The sequence below is a fragment of the Chionomys nivalis genome, chromosome 6 (genome assembly GCF_950005125.1).
Source record: "Chionomys nivalis chromosome 6, mChiNiv1.1, whole genome shotgun sequence".
Lineage (NCBI taxonomy): Eukaryota > Metazoa > Chordata > Mammalia > Rodentia > Cricetidae > Chionomys > Chionomys nivalis.
In genome coordinates, this window is record NC_080091.1 from 100,391,283 (window position 1) to 100,408,502 (window position 17,220).

The 17,220-nt window shown below is 43.3% G+C and overlaps 1 protein-coding gene across 1 annotated transcript in view; it reads right to left on the bottom strand.

Annotated features, from left to right (window-relative positions):
• Btbd8 (BTB domain containing 8) overlaps window positions 1-17,220 on the bottom strand; it is a 72,707-nt gene that overhangs the window by 16,274 nt on the left and 39,213 nt on the right. Inside the window, exons 5-9 of the mRNA XM_057772030.1 lie at window positions 15,904-15,993; window positions 9,713-9,793; window positions 9,018-9,114; window positions 5,586-5,674; window positions 4,440-4,542 (exon numbers count right to left, since the gene is read on the bottom strand). Coding sequence (XP_057628013.1) covers window positions 4,440-4,542; window positions 5,586-5,674; window positions 9,018-9,114; window positions 9,713-9,793; window positions 15,904-15,993 — 460 coding nt within the window. The remainder of the gene's footprint in view (window positions 1-4,439; window positions 4,543-5,585; window positions 5,675-9,017; window positions 9,115-9,712; window positions 9,794-15,903; window positions 15,994-17,220) is intronic.

Genomic DNA, 17,220 nt, shown 5'->3' on the forward strand with positions numbered 1-17,220 from the left:
GAGAACTCAATCAAAGCAATCTCTCCCCCGATCCTTACACCGTTATCACATCCCTTCTACACATGCTTTTCCTTTAAAGCACTTAATTCAGATAAAATTATTTGAATATGAACATATGTACTGTGTGTTCAACATCTGGTTTTGCTCACCACTACTGTAGGGCCTACTACAGAACTGGGTCAGTACAGAAACCCTATGTGTATTAGCTTTCACTATTCTCAGCCCTCAACTGGATACTCAAATCACCTACTCCCAGGCTCAGGGTGCATCACTGAAGAGGCGGCAGAAAGAGCAAAAGCATTGCATGACATGGTCATAAAAGTCAGCACAGAGCTGGACCCAAAAATACTCAGTCATAGATGAGGGTGGGGCTCATGCCAACCTGCCCTGGGGAGCACCTGGCAGTCCCAGGCTGCTGGAAGAGAGGAAATCACTGTCTTCAGTGAGCGAACCATGCTTCAGGACAAGTAGCTCTGGGTAAACCCAGCGGGTTTCCGGGTAAAACAGTGAATCTGGGATGAGGACCAGGTGAGGAGGAGAAGTGGGGGGGGGGATAGGGTATGATAGGACCTGAATGCATTAGATACTTGCTTGTCAAGAAATAGGCAAAATAAACAATACTTCTATACACGGTTTCCAATGTTTTATTGTTATGTAACAATGAGCTGCTTGCATATAATACATTTTATACATATGTAAATAGAGAAATAGGGTACATTCCTAGAAACAGAGTTGATGGGTCAATACTGGGTGTCTTGGATTCTACTAAAGACTTGGACTGAGACCTGGATCACTGAGAAGTGGCCTGAAGGTCACTTGAACTATGATGAGGAAGTCGGACACATTTACCCAGTGTGTGACCTGTGGCACTGTATTAGCCGGACAGCAGGGGTTGATGGGCTTATTCTTCAATTAAACTCATCTACTGCTTGTGAAAAACTAAAAACCACACCATTACAGGACATTCCATTCAGTCAAACCTCCTGCAGTAGCGTTCTGATCTGTGTCAGGCTAGTCTTCTCTATCCCAGAAGAAGCATTGTTGGGCCCCCTCAGCCACAGCCCAAGCTACTTCCACGTTGAGAACACTCTGTCCTCGGGCTCAAACACCTCTCTCAGTCCAGTCGTATTTACCTTGGTCTCGGTGGTGGTCTCAGGTATATATTCATTCATTCATCTACTTGACAATATATACCAAGTACCTAATGTATGCTGGGTATTATTTTAAGGCTGGATCTAACTTATAAATTAAATTGACATAACCCTAAACATTAATATCTTTAGAATTTACCGATTTTTATTCATTTACCGATGTGAGTATAAAAAGAAAACATTCTCATCTATGGAATGGATGTAATAGTACCTTATACTAAATTTCACAAAAATAACAATATACGAACTGTAAGTTCAGATAAAAAAACACTCTACTACTTATGGGTACCACTTGTTGCTTCTACTGAACCAAACTATGGCTGGAACAACGCCCTTCATGAATACAAGACAGTAAATGACAGGAGGCAAGGCCGTCACTGGAATGAGCAGCACCTCATGAGCTACAGTCAGACTCCCTGTGTCACCCAGGCTCATGTTACCATCATGGTTGAATCAGAGGAGCAGGGCTGTGTGTGTGTGTGTGTGTGTGTGTGAGAGAGAGAGAGAGAGAGAGAGAGAGAGAGGACGCTGCCTAATCAGCCACTCTCTGTGATGGCCTAGCTTGGAGGCCACAAGGGAATGTAGAGGAAAGGACGTGAAGTGAGGAAGAGAAGGTGCAGCACACCAAGAGCGCCTGCTGGAATGTGAGATAGACTCAAGCTAGTCTAACTGCCTGCCCTGGATGGACTGCGTATCCTGCAGGAAGGAGATGTTGGTACCTTTCACTACAGATCAAACCCACCCCTTGCCTACGGTAAGAGAAGCTGAAGGAGGGGCAGGACTATGTAGGGAGCTGCTCAGTGTCAACAAAATGATTCAGCAAATAACATGCAGCAAACTGTGACGCCAACAGCACAAGCGTGATGTGGAGGTCTTCTGTACATGTGATGCTTTTATTGGCTAATGAATAAAGCTGTTTCGGCCAATGGCTTAGCAGAGCAAAGCCAGGCAGGAAATCTGAACAGAGATACAGAGAGAGTAGGCAGAGTCAAGGAGATGCCATGTAGCTGCCAAAGGAGTAACAAGCTGGCACTGGTAAGACACAGCTTATTGGCAATAGACAGATGAAGAGAAATGGGTTAATTCAAGATGTAAGAGCTAGCTAGAAATACGCCTGAGTCATTGGCTAAACACTGTTGCAATTAACATAGTTTCTGTGTGATTATTCGGGCGTGGGAGGCCAGGAAAGCAAGCACAGCCTCCGCTTACACCATCACCTGCCTTTACCACATCTTCTCTCTAAATCTCACTCCATGCTGTTGGCGCAGGTTTCATGTCAGCCAGATACAGGCTAGCATCGCTCTGGAAGGGAAACCTCAGTGAAGAAAACTCCCAGACCAGACAGGCCTGGCGTACATTTTCCCAACTGATACTTGTGTGGGAGGGGCCACCCCTGGGCTGCTTGTCCTGGGGCTATAGGAAAGCAGGCTGAGCAAGCCGTGGCGAGCGAGCCAGGAAGCAGCACCCCTGCGTGGCCTCTGCGTCAGTTCCTGCCTTGAGTTTCTTCCCTGACTTTCCTCAGAGACAGACTGCTGTCCAGACAGGGTCTCCCTAAGTGGGTTTTGGTCATGCTGTTTTATCACAGCAATAGAAAAGTAACTAAGATCCCAATTTTGTGGCTGCTCTAACTGGATACAGACACAGAAGGAAATTCAGGATGTAGACTCTATCACGGCCAGGCACATGTTATGATGATGCCACACAAACCCCTGTCAATTTGGCACCTGATGTAATCTGTGAGCTGAACTTTCTTCCTAGTGGAAAGAGTAAGTCACGTTTCCTAAAATGACACAGGTATCCTTCACTGTACAACATGTTAATAAACAGAAAGCCTGTGTTTATAAGGTGTGTGATACACAGTCCTCTTCAAACAGCCTCGATTCTCAGGGGCTATGAACAGATACGGAGGCGCAGAGTGAAATGGCCCCAGCATGTCTTAGACCTAGAACAATGTGGCCACAGTGAAAATTAGAATATTTGACATAATTAGATGAACAAAGGGCTGTGAACACTGCACATATGCCCTAAGGACTGCCCACTTTTGTAACTGATATGGTCATATTTTTATAGGACGTTTTTATAATCACCCCCTCCACTCCTGACTCTACGTTCCTTTGGATTTCAGCAGCTGCCTCTGCTGTGTGTGGCTCCTAATCTGGCAGAATAGGCCAGACTTCCATTGCTAACAACCCTGGGCCCTTATTGTCACTGCGCATAAATTGTTGCTATTTCCTAATGAGTTACACATCGAACCTGGGTGTGCTGCATCCAGAAGTGTTCAGACGCAGTCTTCCTTACCCGCACTGGAGAGGGCAGCTCAGTCTCTCCTGAACAGCCAAGCTCCTTCTACTTCTTTATATGGATTTACAAGCCAGCTAGAGGAGGGTTGTCTCAACTGCCAGCTCAGTGGAATCCTTGCTGTATGTATTCCCAACAGAAGCATCCTTCTCTCTGTACTAAGGTCTCTAGATCAGCAGAGTCCAAAGTTGCAGAGAAGAGAGGCAAAATTTTGCTAATGAGTCACTAGAAACAATTCTGAGGGGACATTCCCGCCTCCCCATCTTGACTTCTGGACACATGAATTTCGACTACAAGATAAACAGTGCCTTAAATCCAGAGCTGTGGAGCACATACTGTGTCTTAGAGACAACCTCAGCCTGGTAAGGCTCTGCCACCTGGCTGGCGCTGCCACACCTCTTCTACCAGACAGGATAACAGGGAAAGTTGTAAGTCCAATGAACTTCACATGCTTGAGTCCACAGCTTCTCATTTCTGTGATGCGGATTTCTTAGTCATTGCTGTACTGTGTAGAACACAAAGATGACGGGCAAGGAAGTCTAAACATTCACGGAGAGCACTTTTAGCAGAAATAGAGTCAGGAACGTAAATCCAGGAATCCAGGTCCGGGGTAAGCATCTATTCCAGTAACAACAAATGTATCTTTTCCATGAGGGAAGCAGCCTAATGCAACCAAACAACTTGCCCCCAGGTGAAGTGAATCCCTGGGAAAATTAAGCCACTGAGAAAGGTCAGGTGTTATGTGCAGAGTCTCCTGTACTGCTGGACCAATGCACTTCTAGCTCACAGCGGCCCAGCCTGTCTGAGCACTTGAGAGTGGCTTCACAAGAATACGGTCTCAGGGCTGGGATCTCCACTTTGGTCCTGAGTTATCTGAACTGTGACTCTCATCTTGTTTCTACAGAAACATTAACATTCTGTTTCTGCATTGGAATCATTGAATAAACTTTCGGATGGCTCACATAAAGCATTTGTTAAGGTTATACTCACTAAGGACTGGATCAGCATGTTGAGACAAGTTTTCTGAATTTCAGGAGGAACGTTTGCAAAGCTTCTTTCTGACCAAAACCTTGCAAAATGGTCTATGATCCAGCTGTTAAAATTAAACAATCCAAGTTAGAGCCAGGAAAAAAGTTAAAAGTCAGTATTTTGTTTTCAATCACACACACACACACACACACACACACACACACACACACACACACACACACACAAACCAAATATTATGACTGACCCTCACTTAATCTTTCGGGATCCAAGATGGACTTAACTATGCTCACTTTCAGAAATGTAGAGGGCACAAGGTCATCACACTCACAGATAAACACTAGAGAAGCCAGGAATGTTAATCACACAGGGCTGTGTCTTCAGAGGAAGAAATAGGCTGGGAGTGGATGTTGTTAATGACCCAGTGACCTTCACTCTATGTGGAGCCAGACCTCCCCAAATCCTCCCAGAACGGTCTACCTCAGACTCTCCCTCCTTAGACCTTTATCTCTATCTCCTTGTTAACAGAACCCATCCTTAGGGGTGTCACAGTACTTTATAGACTGCTGACCTCTCTATGCTACCTTGGTCAGAGACCACATCAAATCCTAGACCCTTTAGAACCCATGGTGGTCACGTGCACTCTGTACAGGTGTTTCTAAGTAGTCACACCGTAAGCTTCATTGTGCACCTGGAACTGGAATGATGGCTGCCTAGAAACTCTTTTCCAAACTGTACTACGTTTAAACCACTTACGATAAACTGCCTGGGCTTAGAGTCCCTAAGTTTGGTCCATTGACTAAATGAGGCTGAACGGTGTCTTCATTCTCACCTCCTTGTGGGTCATTCCTCTGCCTGCCATGATGTGCAAAGGGACCCCCGCACAGAAACACACACTGAAACCCATGCTGGTTATGTGCACATTTCACACAGTCTGGCTCATCTTCAGTGAAACTGACCCCATGCACCTCAGGTGACACCTAAACCCACACTTCTTCTCAACTGGTACAACTCGTTAAGCACCTGAATTGTGTGGAGAAAACAGACCAAGACTAAAACTGCCCGCAAACGTTGGAGAGTAAGAGTGTATATTACGTATACATATATAAAGGACACACAGTAATAGCGGCACTGCATAAGGTAACTTACTTCATGCAGTCAGCAAAAAGACTTTCCACTCCAACTGAATGAGCAATAATTAGGCATTCTAGAATCGATGCCAATGTTCTGGGAACGGGCTAAAATTGACAGAAAATATCACATTCAGTCTTTTTAATTTACAGAGGCTGAAAGTATTTGGTTCATAAAAAATCTGATTTATATATTTAAACTATAGAATAAATGCATACAATTCAAAATTTGATAGAAACCTGAAATTTCACTTTCAGGAGATCATTATGTGAAATAAACAATTCAGTCTCAGAACAACAAGTAACACAAGTTTTCTCTCACATGCAGATGTGATTTTAAAGTCATTTACATCTGTGAGTGTGCAAGCGTGTGCATATGCATGTTTCTGCTGGACATCAGAGTAGAAAGGGGACCACGAGAAAGGAGGGGCAGCAAGAGACAAGACCCATCACGGATGTGTATGGCACGAGCACGGACATCGAGGCTCCTTGGTCCCTACTGGTCCCTATTAACATGCACACACATCTGAGCCGCCAGGCCTCTCCATCCTGCAAACCACACCCCCCCCACTGCTACCCTAACCATCTATGCTGTTCCAGTTTACCGCTTTCTCCTCGCCGGAGCTACCTTTATAACTGGAAATGCTTTCCGTGCCTTTCTGCTACCCTCACCCCCTGTTCCACGGTAGCCATAGTGGCTTTGGACTCCCCCTAACGACAGGGCCATGAGGCAGTTTCACATTCCCATAAACCTGTCTTCTTACCCAGTGCCGGTCTAGTTAGGTGGTTTCACTGAGCCTTGCTTACACCTAACAACCTGAGAAAACTGACACTCATCTGTTAGCTGCAACTCTGAGTGTGCAGAACACTAAAGATGACCAACAGCCTATCCGTACAGCACACTTCCAAATGTGTAACAAACATTTCCTCTGACCAGGGCAGTGATTTCAGGCTTTTAAACTATGAACTGCTATTAGCTTGATTTTTCACGTGTTAAAGTATTACATTAGGACTTAAGAACTGAATGCAGGACTTGGGGTGTAGCTGAGCTGGAAGAGAGCTTGTCTAAAATGCATGAAGCCGTGGGTTCAAACCCTAGCACTGCATAAACCAGGCCTGCTAGTGGATGCCTGTAAAGCCAGCACCGAGGAGGGGACGGTAAGCGGTTACTCCTAGCCTCAGCCCAGGCTACATGATCCTGTCTCAAAAACTAAGAAAGATAAATAACTGAATGTAATATTGTGCTCTGCCCATTGATGCTTTTGTTTTTAAATTTTATTTGTTCTTTTATCTCTTTGTGTATAGGTGTCTTGCCAGTGGAGGTCAGAAGAGGGTGCAGATCCCTGGAGCTGGAGTTACAGGTGTCTGAACTGCCACATGGAGCTGGGAATTGAACCCAGGTCCTCAGAAAGAGCAGCCAGTGCTCGTAACCATTGAGTCATCTCTCCAGCCCCTTAATGTTTTTCTTAAACACGATCCCTTTAAGGTAACTGATACTCTAGGTTTTCCTAAAACTAGACATTACATCATTATATATATTATATAGTGGTAATTCCCTGAAATGAAACGACCTGGCTTTCTGATCCACCTCATAAAAGACAGCAAACCAGTATGACAGAAGGAACCTGATACACATACTTGACACCCTAAAAGCACCAGACGTCTGAGAAACCATAAAGCATCACAGGAATTAAAAAAATCTAAGTCCAACTTTATTTAGGAACAACCAAGCCCTATATAACACAAAACCTACTGTTTAATGTATAGCAAGAGCAATTTCTGTTAAAATGATTAGCACAGAAATGACATGCTGATGACCGAGGGTTTTCAGAGGCAAATGACAGAACCTGTCTGTGGAATCTGGGAAGGCATATTGAGATTATTGATTACAATATATTTTAGTTGTAAGAAAAAAATCGAAATGAAAAGCCTTCCACAACATACTAAGGAGGTCCAAATATGTCCAACTATACAGAATGCTGGATAGCAAATTACTGAAAAGAGTAAGCCTAGGTTGAGTAGATCTGGGGCCAGCTGTCCATCACATGTATCCAAATGCGCACAACGGGGGATTTTATTAGAAGTTTATGAGATTAAGTCACTGTGATGCGTTAATGAAGACTGAAGGTAAAAGTGGTAACATTCAAAACTTCATTACAAAAATACTAAGGTCTACAAAAGCAGCCATGTTTAGGAATCATCTCATGATCACAGCAGCAGTCTATGGGAGGGTGTTCCACAGAACTTCAATAAAGGAAAACACCCCCTTTGTTTTCAGACACTTACGTGTGAGGACTGGGTTCTCACGCCACTGTGTGCATGTGCAGCCCTCAAACTCATTACAGTGTCAGCAAATGATCCGTCAAATTAAAAACAATACTAAGTAGATTACTGAAATACAATTCAAGAAGCAGCACTTAACTCATATACTTGTGAACATATTAAGAGGCAACTGTGTGCAAAGATTACTTAGAGAAAGGACTTTTACAGTGTAGTTCAGCTCAGAATAGAAACTAACACAAAGCGGTTTTCCCAGCTATTACTTTAAACCATATCTGCCAAATCTGCTGCTTTAATGTCACTATATATCTGCCTCCAGCCTTTCCCGTTCTCATGGACTAAACCTGAGGAAGTGAAGAATGTGGAGTAGAGAATGGTTCAATCTTCCGTTCTTCCATTCTCTGGGTCTAATTCCTACAGAGGGGCTGGCAGAGCTATGACCACCTTCTGAGATTAAACAGAACCTAAGACGGGAGGGAATGGTCTTTGACTTTAGTTCAGGGAGATAGGAAAAGTCCTGCCCAACATAAAAACTGATTTAAATGTTACTAAAGTAACCACATTAGAAGTCAGACAATGGGTAATATTGCATCAAGTACCTAATGAGAAAAAATAAATAAATCTTTTAAGAGTTGTTTTTGTTCATTATTAAATAAATACATGCTCAATGAATTATAGAAAATGTACAAATTAAGAAAAAGCATAAATACATGGATTAACTTACATTCACAAAGTCTATTAAAGAAAAGAAGCCAAAAGCACAGAATGGGTTTGAAATGCACAGCACAGGATCTCCCTTTAGACAGCCAACTTGTGAGAATAAAAACACGTTTAACCCCTCGGAAAGCAACCCAGGGAAACACTCGGACGTGGCAGAGGAAGGGAAAGAACCAAGAAAGCCTCTGTGTGGCCCTCGGAAGAGACAGGAACAGCTTCCTTCTCCTGTGCCGAGAGTCCTGTACTCTATCTCTGAATTACACGGGATCGCTTATGAGCTGTCAAGAGATCCGCACATCGACCTGACTTTGCTTAAAACGATTACAGTTAATTTCTGATTTTCAAAAGCACAGCTCAGGTTATTTCTCAACAAGAGTGTGGATTAGTTAGACGGTGGCATTTTTAAGCACAGCGGGTACATGATGACTGGGTGATGTGTTAGACTTAACATTACCTTCTGAAAGAAGTTACAGTAGTCTCTTCTCAAGACGTAGATGGCTACTTCTCTTAATCCTTCCAGGCCATACATGTCCGCCACGTTCAGTATCTGACTGAAGTAAACAGACATTAGCTGATAATTCTCAAATGCAAAATCAAAGTATAATACACAATAATTTCTCAATAATACAGAATGTTCAGAAAAAAGATCTAAATTATAACTCAACTTTTTGCTTCATGTACATGGGTCAAAACTGTCAGCACTGACACAGGATTTGCTTTGTGCCAAGGAAGGAGGAAGATTTTGGAGATGTCTCAAATTCCCTTCACACCTCAGTGACACACAGAATAAAAGTGCTCTAAAGGCTATATATTTTTTAAGTCTTCTTTTGTGTATGTGAGTGTTTTGCCTGCATGTGTATCTGTATACTATACGTGTGCCTGATGCCCTTGGAGCCAGAAGAGGGCACAGGGTCTTCTGGACCCAGGCTGCAGATAGCTGTGAGCCCCCGCAAGATCAGCAAGTACTCTTACCACAGAGACATCTTTTCAGCCTCACATTTAATGTAGTTTCAAATACTCCTCCAAACACAATCAAAATAGACAATAAAAGTGAAGCTTCTATTTTATTGACTTTCTGCAAAATAGTTAAACAAAATAGAACCTATATAGCTTTTATGTTTAATCTTCCTTTTAAAAAGTAATACATACCCAACATTAGTTTTGTCCGGAAAGTCCAAAGTCCCCCCATATATGAAATGCATCACAACATTCATTTCTCCCTGGGTTATGCTGCAAGAAGAAACAACGTTCAAATCCACAAACAGTTAAGGTTTAATTAATATCAAAGATACATTCTATTTTCCCATAAACATGAAGTTCTAACCTTTATTCTCCTAATAACCTCACGTATTATAATATTAATTTAAAGGCAGTCACTAGGCTAGGCATGGTAGTGCATACCTTTAAACTCAGTAGTTGGGAGGAAAAGGCAGACAGATCTCTGAGTTCAAGACAACCTATGTAGTAAGTTTTTAACCAGCCAGGGCTACACAATGAAACTCTAAAAAAAAAAAAAAAAAAAAAAAAAAAAAAAATCGGAGAGTTGGCTCAGAGGTTAAGAAGGCCTGGGTCAGTTCCCAGTATTTACATGTAGGCTCACAGCCATCCTTAACTCCAATTCTAGGGGATCTGACACCCTCTCCACAGGCACCAGAACACACATGGTATACACATATACATATACCCATACACACATATGTATACATACACAAGTATATACAATATACACATATACAAATATGTACATATACAAAACATTCATATACATAAAATAAAAATAAATCTAAAAAAACTTAAAGCAATGAAAACATTCCTAGCAGCTATGGATTTTTACATAAGTTTAAATTGTTATATGTTTTTGAGGTTTTTATCTTAGTCTTTGAGGATTTCACATAGTATATTTTAATTTTTATCATATTCTGTTGCATTCCCCCAACTCATCCCCAATTTCATGTTCTTTGTCCTCTTAAAACAACAAAAATGTTAAGAAAAAAAACCACTGAAAGTCATGATTTATGCTGGCAAGTTCTCCTGGAGTATGGCTGATATGCCCGGGGCCACGCCATTGAAGAGAACGGACCCCCCTTCTCCCAGCAGCTGTCCTTCGTGAACAACTTCTTGGACAGGGTAGGACTCTGTCCACTGCCTCTTCTCCTGGGGTTCTGTCTGGCCAGAGCCTGTGTGTGCCTTGTGCATGTTGTCATAGTCTCTGAGTCTGGATGGGCACCTGCTCTGCTGTCTAGGAAATGCTGTTTCCTCAAAATCACGAATCACTCTGGCCCTTAAAATCTTCCTGCCCGTCTCCTGCAGTGATAAGGACACCCCGTTCAGGGCTGAGTACCCCAGGACTCTCACTCTCTGCATGTTGCCCAGTGGTGGGTCTCTGTAAATCACCACCTATTCAAGAGCAAGGCTCTCTGATGAGGGCCAAGCAATGCACGGACTTATAGGTACATCAGAATGCCAAAGGACTCATTTTATTGCTGTGTTAATATAGCACAATAAAAGCAGGTTCTTAAGCCCCATAACCTGTCTAGTCCCAGGCTCATTTACAATATCAGGTATGAGTTCCACCTCATGGAGTGGGCCTTAAATTAAATTTTAAACGTGGTTGGTCACTCCCGTAGCACTGGTAGACGATCTTCCGGGCAGGTCATTGTTACAGCTCCCAAGGTTCATAGCTGGGTGAGACTGAGGCCTTTTTTCTCCCCTGGCTGTAGGTTTAGCACCACAGCCAATGGGGGTGGAGCTTCCAGCTGAGCACTAGCTCCATTTCCCATGTTCTGTGCTTGGTGTGCAGGGTCTTCAGGAACAGGCCTTACTATGAAGTCACAGAGGGACCAGTCTGGGGAGAGTCTAAGGGACTCCTCTGGTCAAAGACTCAAAAATGTGTAGCCCACTCATGGTACTGTGGTTTTTATTTGGAATCATTTGATACCTAGTTGGGATATTGTCTTCTTCATTATACGATGAGCCTTTTACAATCCTTTTATATATGTCTATATATTAGGAAGCTTCTACAGTAGTAGGTGTTGGTTTTGTTTTGTTTTGTTTTGTTTTTTTGGTTTTTTGAGACAGGGTTTCTCTGTAGCTTTGGTTCCTGTCCTGGAACTAGCTCTTGTAGACCAGGCTGGCCTCGAACTCACAGAGATTCGCCTGCCTCTGCCTCCTGAGTGCTGGGATTAAAGGCGTGCGCCATCACCGCCTGGCTACAGTGGCAGGTTTTATTTTGGCTTTTTCAAAGGTTTTTAGTGTTAGCTATCCCTCCCCATATTTCCAAGTGTACTTGTCCTCCCCTACCCTTCTTTCCCCTGGTCCCTTCCTAACTACCTAACCTCTGTGGGTACTCTAAATAAAGAGAAAACATACATGTTTGTCTCTCTGGGTCTGGGTTAACCCACTCAGGATGACTGTTTCTCACCCCATCCATTTGCCTGTGAATTTCATTTCAACAGTTGAGCAATGTCCCACTGTGGAAATGTACTATATTTTCATCACCCAGACATCTCGGCCATTTCAATTTGTGACCACTGTGAGGAGAGCAGCAATGAACCTGGATGGGCAAGGATCTCTACAGAAAGATGCAGAGTTCCTTGGGCGTATGCCCAAGAGTTGTGTGGCTGGATCTTTCAGTGGATTTTAGCCTTCTGAGGAATGGCCACACTGATTTCCACAGTGGTTGGCAAGCTAGCGCTCCCAGCAGCCATGGCTGAGTGTCCCCTATCCACATCCTCACCCGCATGAGCTGCCACTGATCTTGGCTATTCCGAGAAGAGTAAGAGGAAATTTCAGCGTGGTTTTAGTTTGTGTTTCACTGGTGGGTAAGGATGTTGAACATTTTAAAGTGTTTCTCAGCCATTTGTGGTTTTCTTCTAAGGACTCTCTTTAGTTCTATATTCCATTTTAAAACTGGGTTGTTTTCTTGATGTTCAGTTCTTCTGAGTTCTTTGTATATCCTAAACACTAACTTTCTGTCAGATGTATAATTGGTAAATACCCTCTCACATTCTGTAGATGGTCTCTTTCCTCACAGGTCAGTGTCCTTTGCTGTATGGAAGCTTTTTGGTCTCACAAGATCCATTTATTGTTCAAGCCCTGGAAGGCCTGCCCCCTTCTGAATGGAGACCAGGAGGAGTGGATGGTGCAGGGTAGATGGGGGGGTAGGAAAGGAGGGAGGAGAAACTGCGGTTGGTATATAAAATAAAGAAAAATGTTAATAAAATAAAATTAAAAGTTCAGATGTTAAAATGAAACTATAAAGCTGGAGCAAATGGATGGAGCCAGCAGCAATCACCCTGAGCGTGTTACAATCTAGATCACCAAAGACGTAAAATAAGGGACTAGAAGGAGGGGGGATTTCCTGAGGAAGAGAGAACAAACACACAGATATGAGAGGGGTGGTGGGGGCTGGAGTGGGAGGGCTAACAGTGGGGGACGGGGAGGAAAACTGGGAGGGACAGCACTAAGGGCCACGAAGAACCCAGAACATCTTAAAACAGATACAACAGGGGGTGATGCCTCAATTAGACATCGTTTGCCACCAACTGAATCCTCCAGGGTCAGGAACAGATCACACCCTAAGTGAGCTGTTGGCCAAAGGGCCCCACGGAAACACGGAACTACTCTGGCTACTGGCTCTTCTCCACAAACAGGTAGTAACACATTTACCTATGTCACTCGAACACAGACAGTCGAGCTGGCGCCTAACTAGAGTCTCCGCTCCTGCAGACGAGTGCCCACAGTACTGGAAGGCACTCTGTGTGCTACTAAAGCAACCATCGCCCCAGGCACTAACCCTGGGATCTACAGTGATGACCCAATGCAGGCATAGGACACGTGGGCATAACAGTGGCACAAATGCTTTGGGAATAACCAGTAACTGTCTGACTGGATTTGAGGCCCCCTCAGAGAGATGGAATGCATGCCTGATATGCTGGGTGGCCAAGAACCTGAGACAAGATAGGCCAAGGTCCTAGGGGAAAACCAGCTACCACTGTTCTTCTAAAGGAGCATAGATTCTGCTAGACCCACGGACCAGTGCCTCGCTCAGCCATTCTCAGAGAAGCTTCCTCAGGCAGCAGATGGAAGCTAACACAGAGACTCACACATGGACCACGTGCAGAGAGTGAGACTTTGGAACCTTCGGCCCTAAATGGGGTGTCTCCATCAACCTCTCCCTTCAGGGCTCAGGGAACCATGTGGAAGAGGAGGTGGGAAGATGTAAGAGCCAGAGGGGATGGAGGACTCCAAGGAGACAACAGGAGTGATGCACATATGAACTTACGGAGACTGTAGCAGCACACGCAGGACCCACACAGGTTTAAGCCAGATGAAGTGAAGATGAACTCCCACCCCTAATCAATAAGCTGTGTGCAATTGATACCAGTATGCAAAGAAAAATTCATTTCTCCACTAGTCTCACCAGGCGTATTAACCACACTCAGGGTAGGTCCCGCCCAGCAGTAGAAATGAATTCAATGGTATTTTATAGTTTTTTTGTCTGATATTGCTTTGTTTGGGCACTTTTTGTCCCACTGTTCCTTTGCTTGGATATTTAGCTTCAATTTTGTGTTTTTATGGGTCTGGTTTGTGTGTATGCGTTTCTTGTGTTTTTTTCTGTTTTGTTTTATTTGGGGTTTTGTTTACTTGTTTTTCTGTTTTCTAAAGAGAGAAGGAAAAAAGGGGCATGAAATTGGGTGGGTAGGGAAGGGGAAGGATCTGGGGGAGGGGAACTGCTCAGAATATATTATATGGAAAACCTTTTTCCAATTAAAAACATTTATAACAAGAATTGATAAATGTGATTCATATTCAATATAATCACGTAAACCTGGGAAGATATCTAACTTCTCTGGTTTTGTTTTTACTCACTTCAGTATGTGAATCTCCCTTCTCTACCTCAAAGACCGACTGGCATGAGGAGTGGGAGGAAACACAGAAAGCAAGAGGTGGAATTGTTACCCATTTGCTGAGGACAGAGAGGAACAAAGGTATACGTGGTATGTGCCAGGTGGTTAAAATTGTCACCAACTTACGCAAAATTTTAAGATTGTTACAGGAAAAAAATTAGACACATTATGTTCTTTTGCTAAGGAATCCCTTAATCAATATAGTTTTTTGGCCTTTAGCAACAAAACAAATGTCATTTTAAATGAAAGCCAGGAAGTTGAATTAGTAGGTAAAACCCTTGCCATGCAAGGTGACAATCTGAGTTTGAGCCCTTGACCCACCATGGGAGCAAAGAGCAGCCTCCTAAAAGATGTCCTTTAACTTCACACATATGCTGTGGTACGTACATGTATGTGTATGCAGACACATACATACACACATACACACACACACCATAAATGTAGAGAAAGGCTTTAAAAAGTTGAATTCTAAATTAAACTAGAATTATTCCTTAATCTGAATTCTCACTGAATTCAGTTTTACTAGGATATATTGACAATTAAAGAAAAGATACCTAAACTACATAAAGCAGGCACTGGGCCAATTTCCAAAACTAACACAGAGTAACTGGCCTCACGACCACCACCCTGAAGAGACCTGGCTCCTGCTGGCTCCACCCTTCCGACACTCAGAGGACATTTTAAATCCATCTCAAAGAAAGAGAGAGCATCAGTATGAATATAGATTTTTCAAGTCATTTTGTTTTGTTTTTAAGATTTTTAAAAAATTTTTTATGTGTCTCTGTGTGCTGGTGCCCACGGAGTCCAGAAAAGGACATCAGATCCCTGGAGCTGGAGTTGGACACATCTGTGCGCTGTCCAACATGGGAGCTGGGAACTGACAAGGATCTTTGTAGAGCAGGAAGGGCTCTAGCCACTGCACCATCTCTCCAGTCCCCTAAGCTACTTTTCAACACTGATAATGTCACCAATAAATCTACATTTTCACCCCACTTACCCACAGATATAAACCTTCCAGTGTACCATTAAAATACCCCATAATCAGAATGTCCCCACTATAAAGCGACTGTGTCCTCCCCCAATTCAAATGCTGACGTCACAACCTTCAGCACGTGGCAAGTTGAAGATAAGGCAGAGATGGAGCCGAGGTAAGACAGGGTCAGCGTTTTTAGAGACACACACACAGCAAAGGCCACGTGAGACGCGGAAAGTGGTAGTCCACACCTAAGGAAAGCGTGGAGGACGCCAGCTTTGTTGACACTCTGAACTGTGAGGACACGGGTCTGTTATTTCAGGCACTCGATTCTAGTATCCGTTACAGGGCCTGAGCAGACTCACACACAATCTCTATTACTGTTTCAGAAAGTCAGTGTTGAGTTCCACTGAACACACGGAACGAGTCCCGCGGCCTCAGAAACATTACTTACTTACCCTTGAAGAGCAACACACTCTTGGGAGCTTTCAGCCCAGCAGCCACTCAGCATGGCAGCAAAATAACCGGACCTGGCACTTAAAATGGCCCTAAAGAAAGAGGAGGAAACCAGGTGAGCATCCACACACTGTGCAAGTGCAGCTCCTATCGAACTCCTCATTTCACCTGTGTGAGCACAGTCTTATTTGTCCTGTTTATGTTCACTGATATAATTCCTGTAACACAAATTATAAACATCTAAATATCTAAACATTATGTTTGTTTAAAACATTAACTCAAAAGCCAGGCTTAACGGCACACACCTATAATCTTGCACTTGGAAAGCTGAGGCAGGAGGATCAAAATCAATTTGGGCTACCTCATAAGACCCTGCCTCAAAATATAGAACCAATAAACAAATTAAGTTGAGTAAAACACCAGTTACAGTGCCCTTATTACCACTTAAACACGTTGTCTTAAAAGCTCTTTATATTTACAAGACTAAGAAAATAAGCCATTTACAAATGGAGAAATGAAGACCAAAGATGTATTTCCTAACTTTCAGGAACATCAATAAAAAAGAGATAGCTTGAGGGCTGAGAGCTCTAGCTGCTCTTGTAGAGGACCCAAGCTGGGTTCCCAAACTGACAGGCATCTGACAGCCATCCACAGCTCCAGTTCCAGGGCATCAGACATCTTCTTATGGCCTGGGCGCACCAGGCACACATATGGTGCCCACAGGCACATGCAGGCCCAACACTCACACACATAAAACAAAAATAAATTTGACAAAAAGGAAAAGATGTGAAAATCACTGTCTGTGACTTTTTTTTTTTAAAGAAAGACTTTGCAGCAGAGGTTCTGAGCTCCGGCTTAGAATCATCACAGTTGTGTTCAGTACAGGCTGTATTCTAGTCTGAGGAAGTGACAGAAGGGAGATTTCCTTTTGAATTTTCATGATGTTTTCTCGAAAAATATTAATCAATTATTTAGTTTTAAATATCCACAGATTTTTATCTACATTGGGTTTTACTACAGGTCTGAGAATGTGCACTGACTAAGACGTACAGAACAGGATTGCACTCTGTTGGGGGATGGGCTGGAGTGGAGAAGAGGGAAAGGGAAGGGCATTCGGCCAATGGCTGACTCGCACATATGGCTGCACACACACCTATGTACATGTACTAGACAAGCATGAGTTAAAGGCATCTCTGTGACCATGGCTGTTAGATATATAAGAGAAAAGACAGACAAGGAGAAGGAGATTCATTAGACACGTTATAGAGAAAAGACAGACAAGGAGAAGGAGACTCACTAGACACATTATAGAGAAAAGA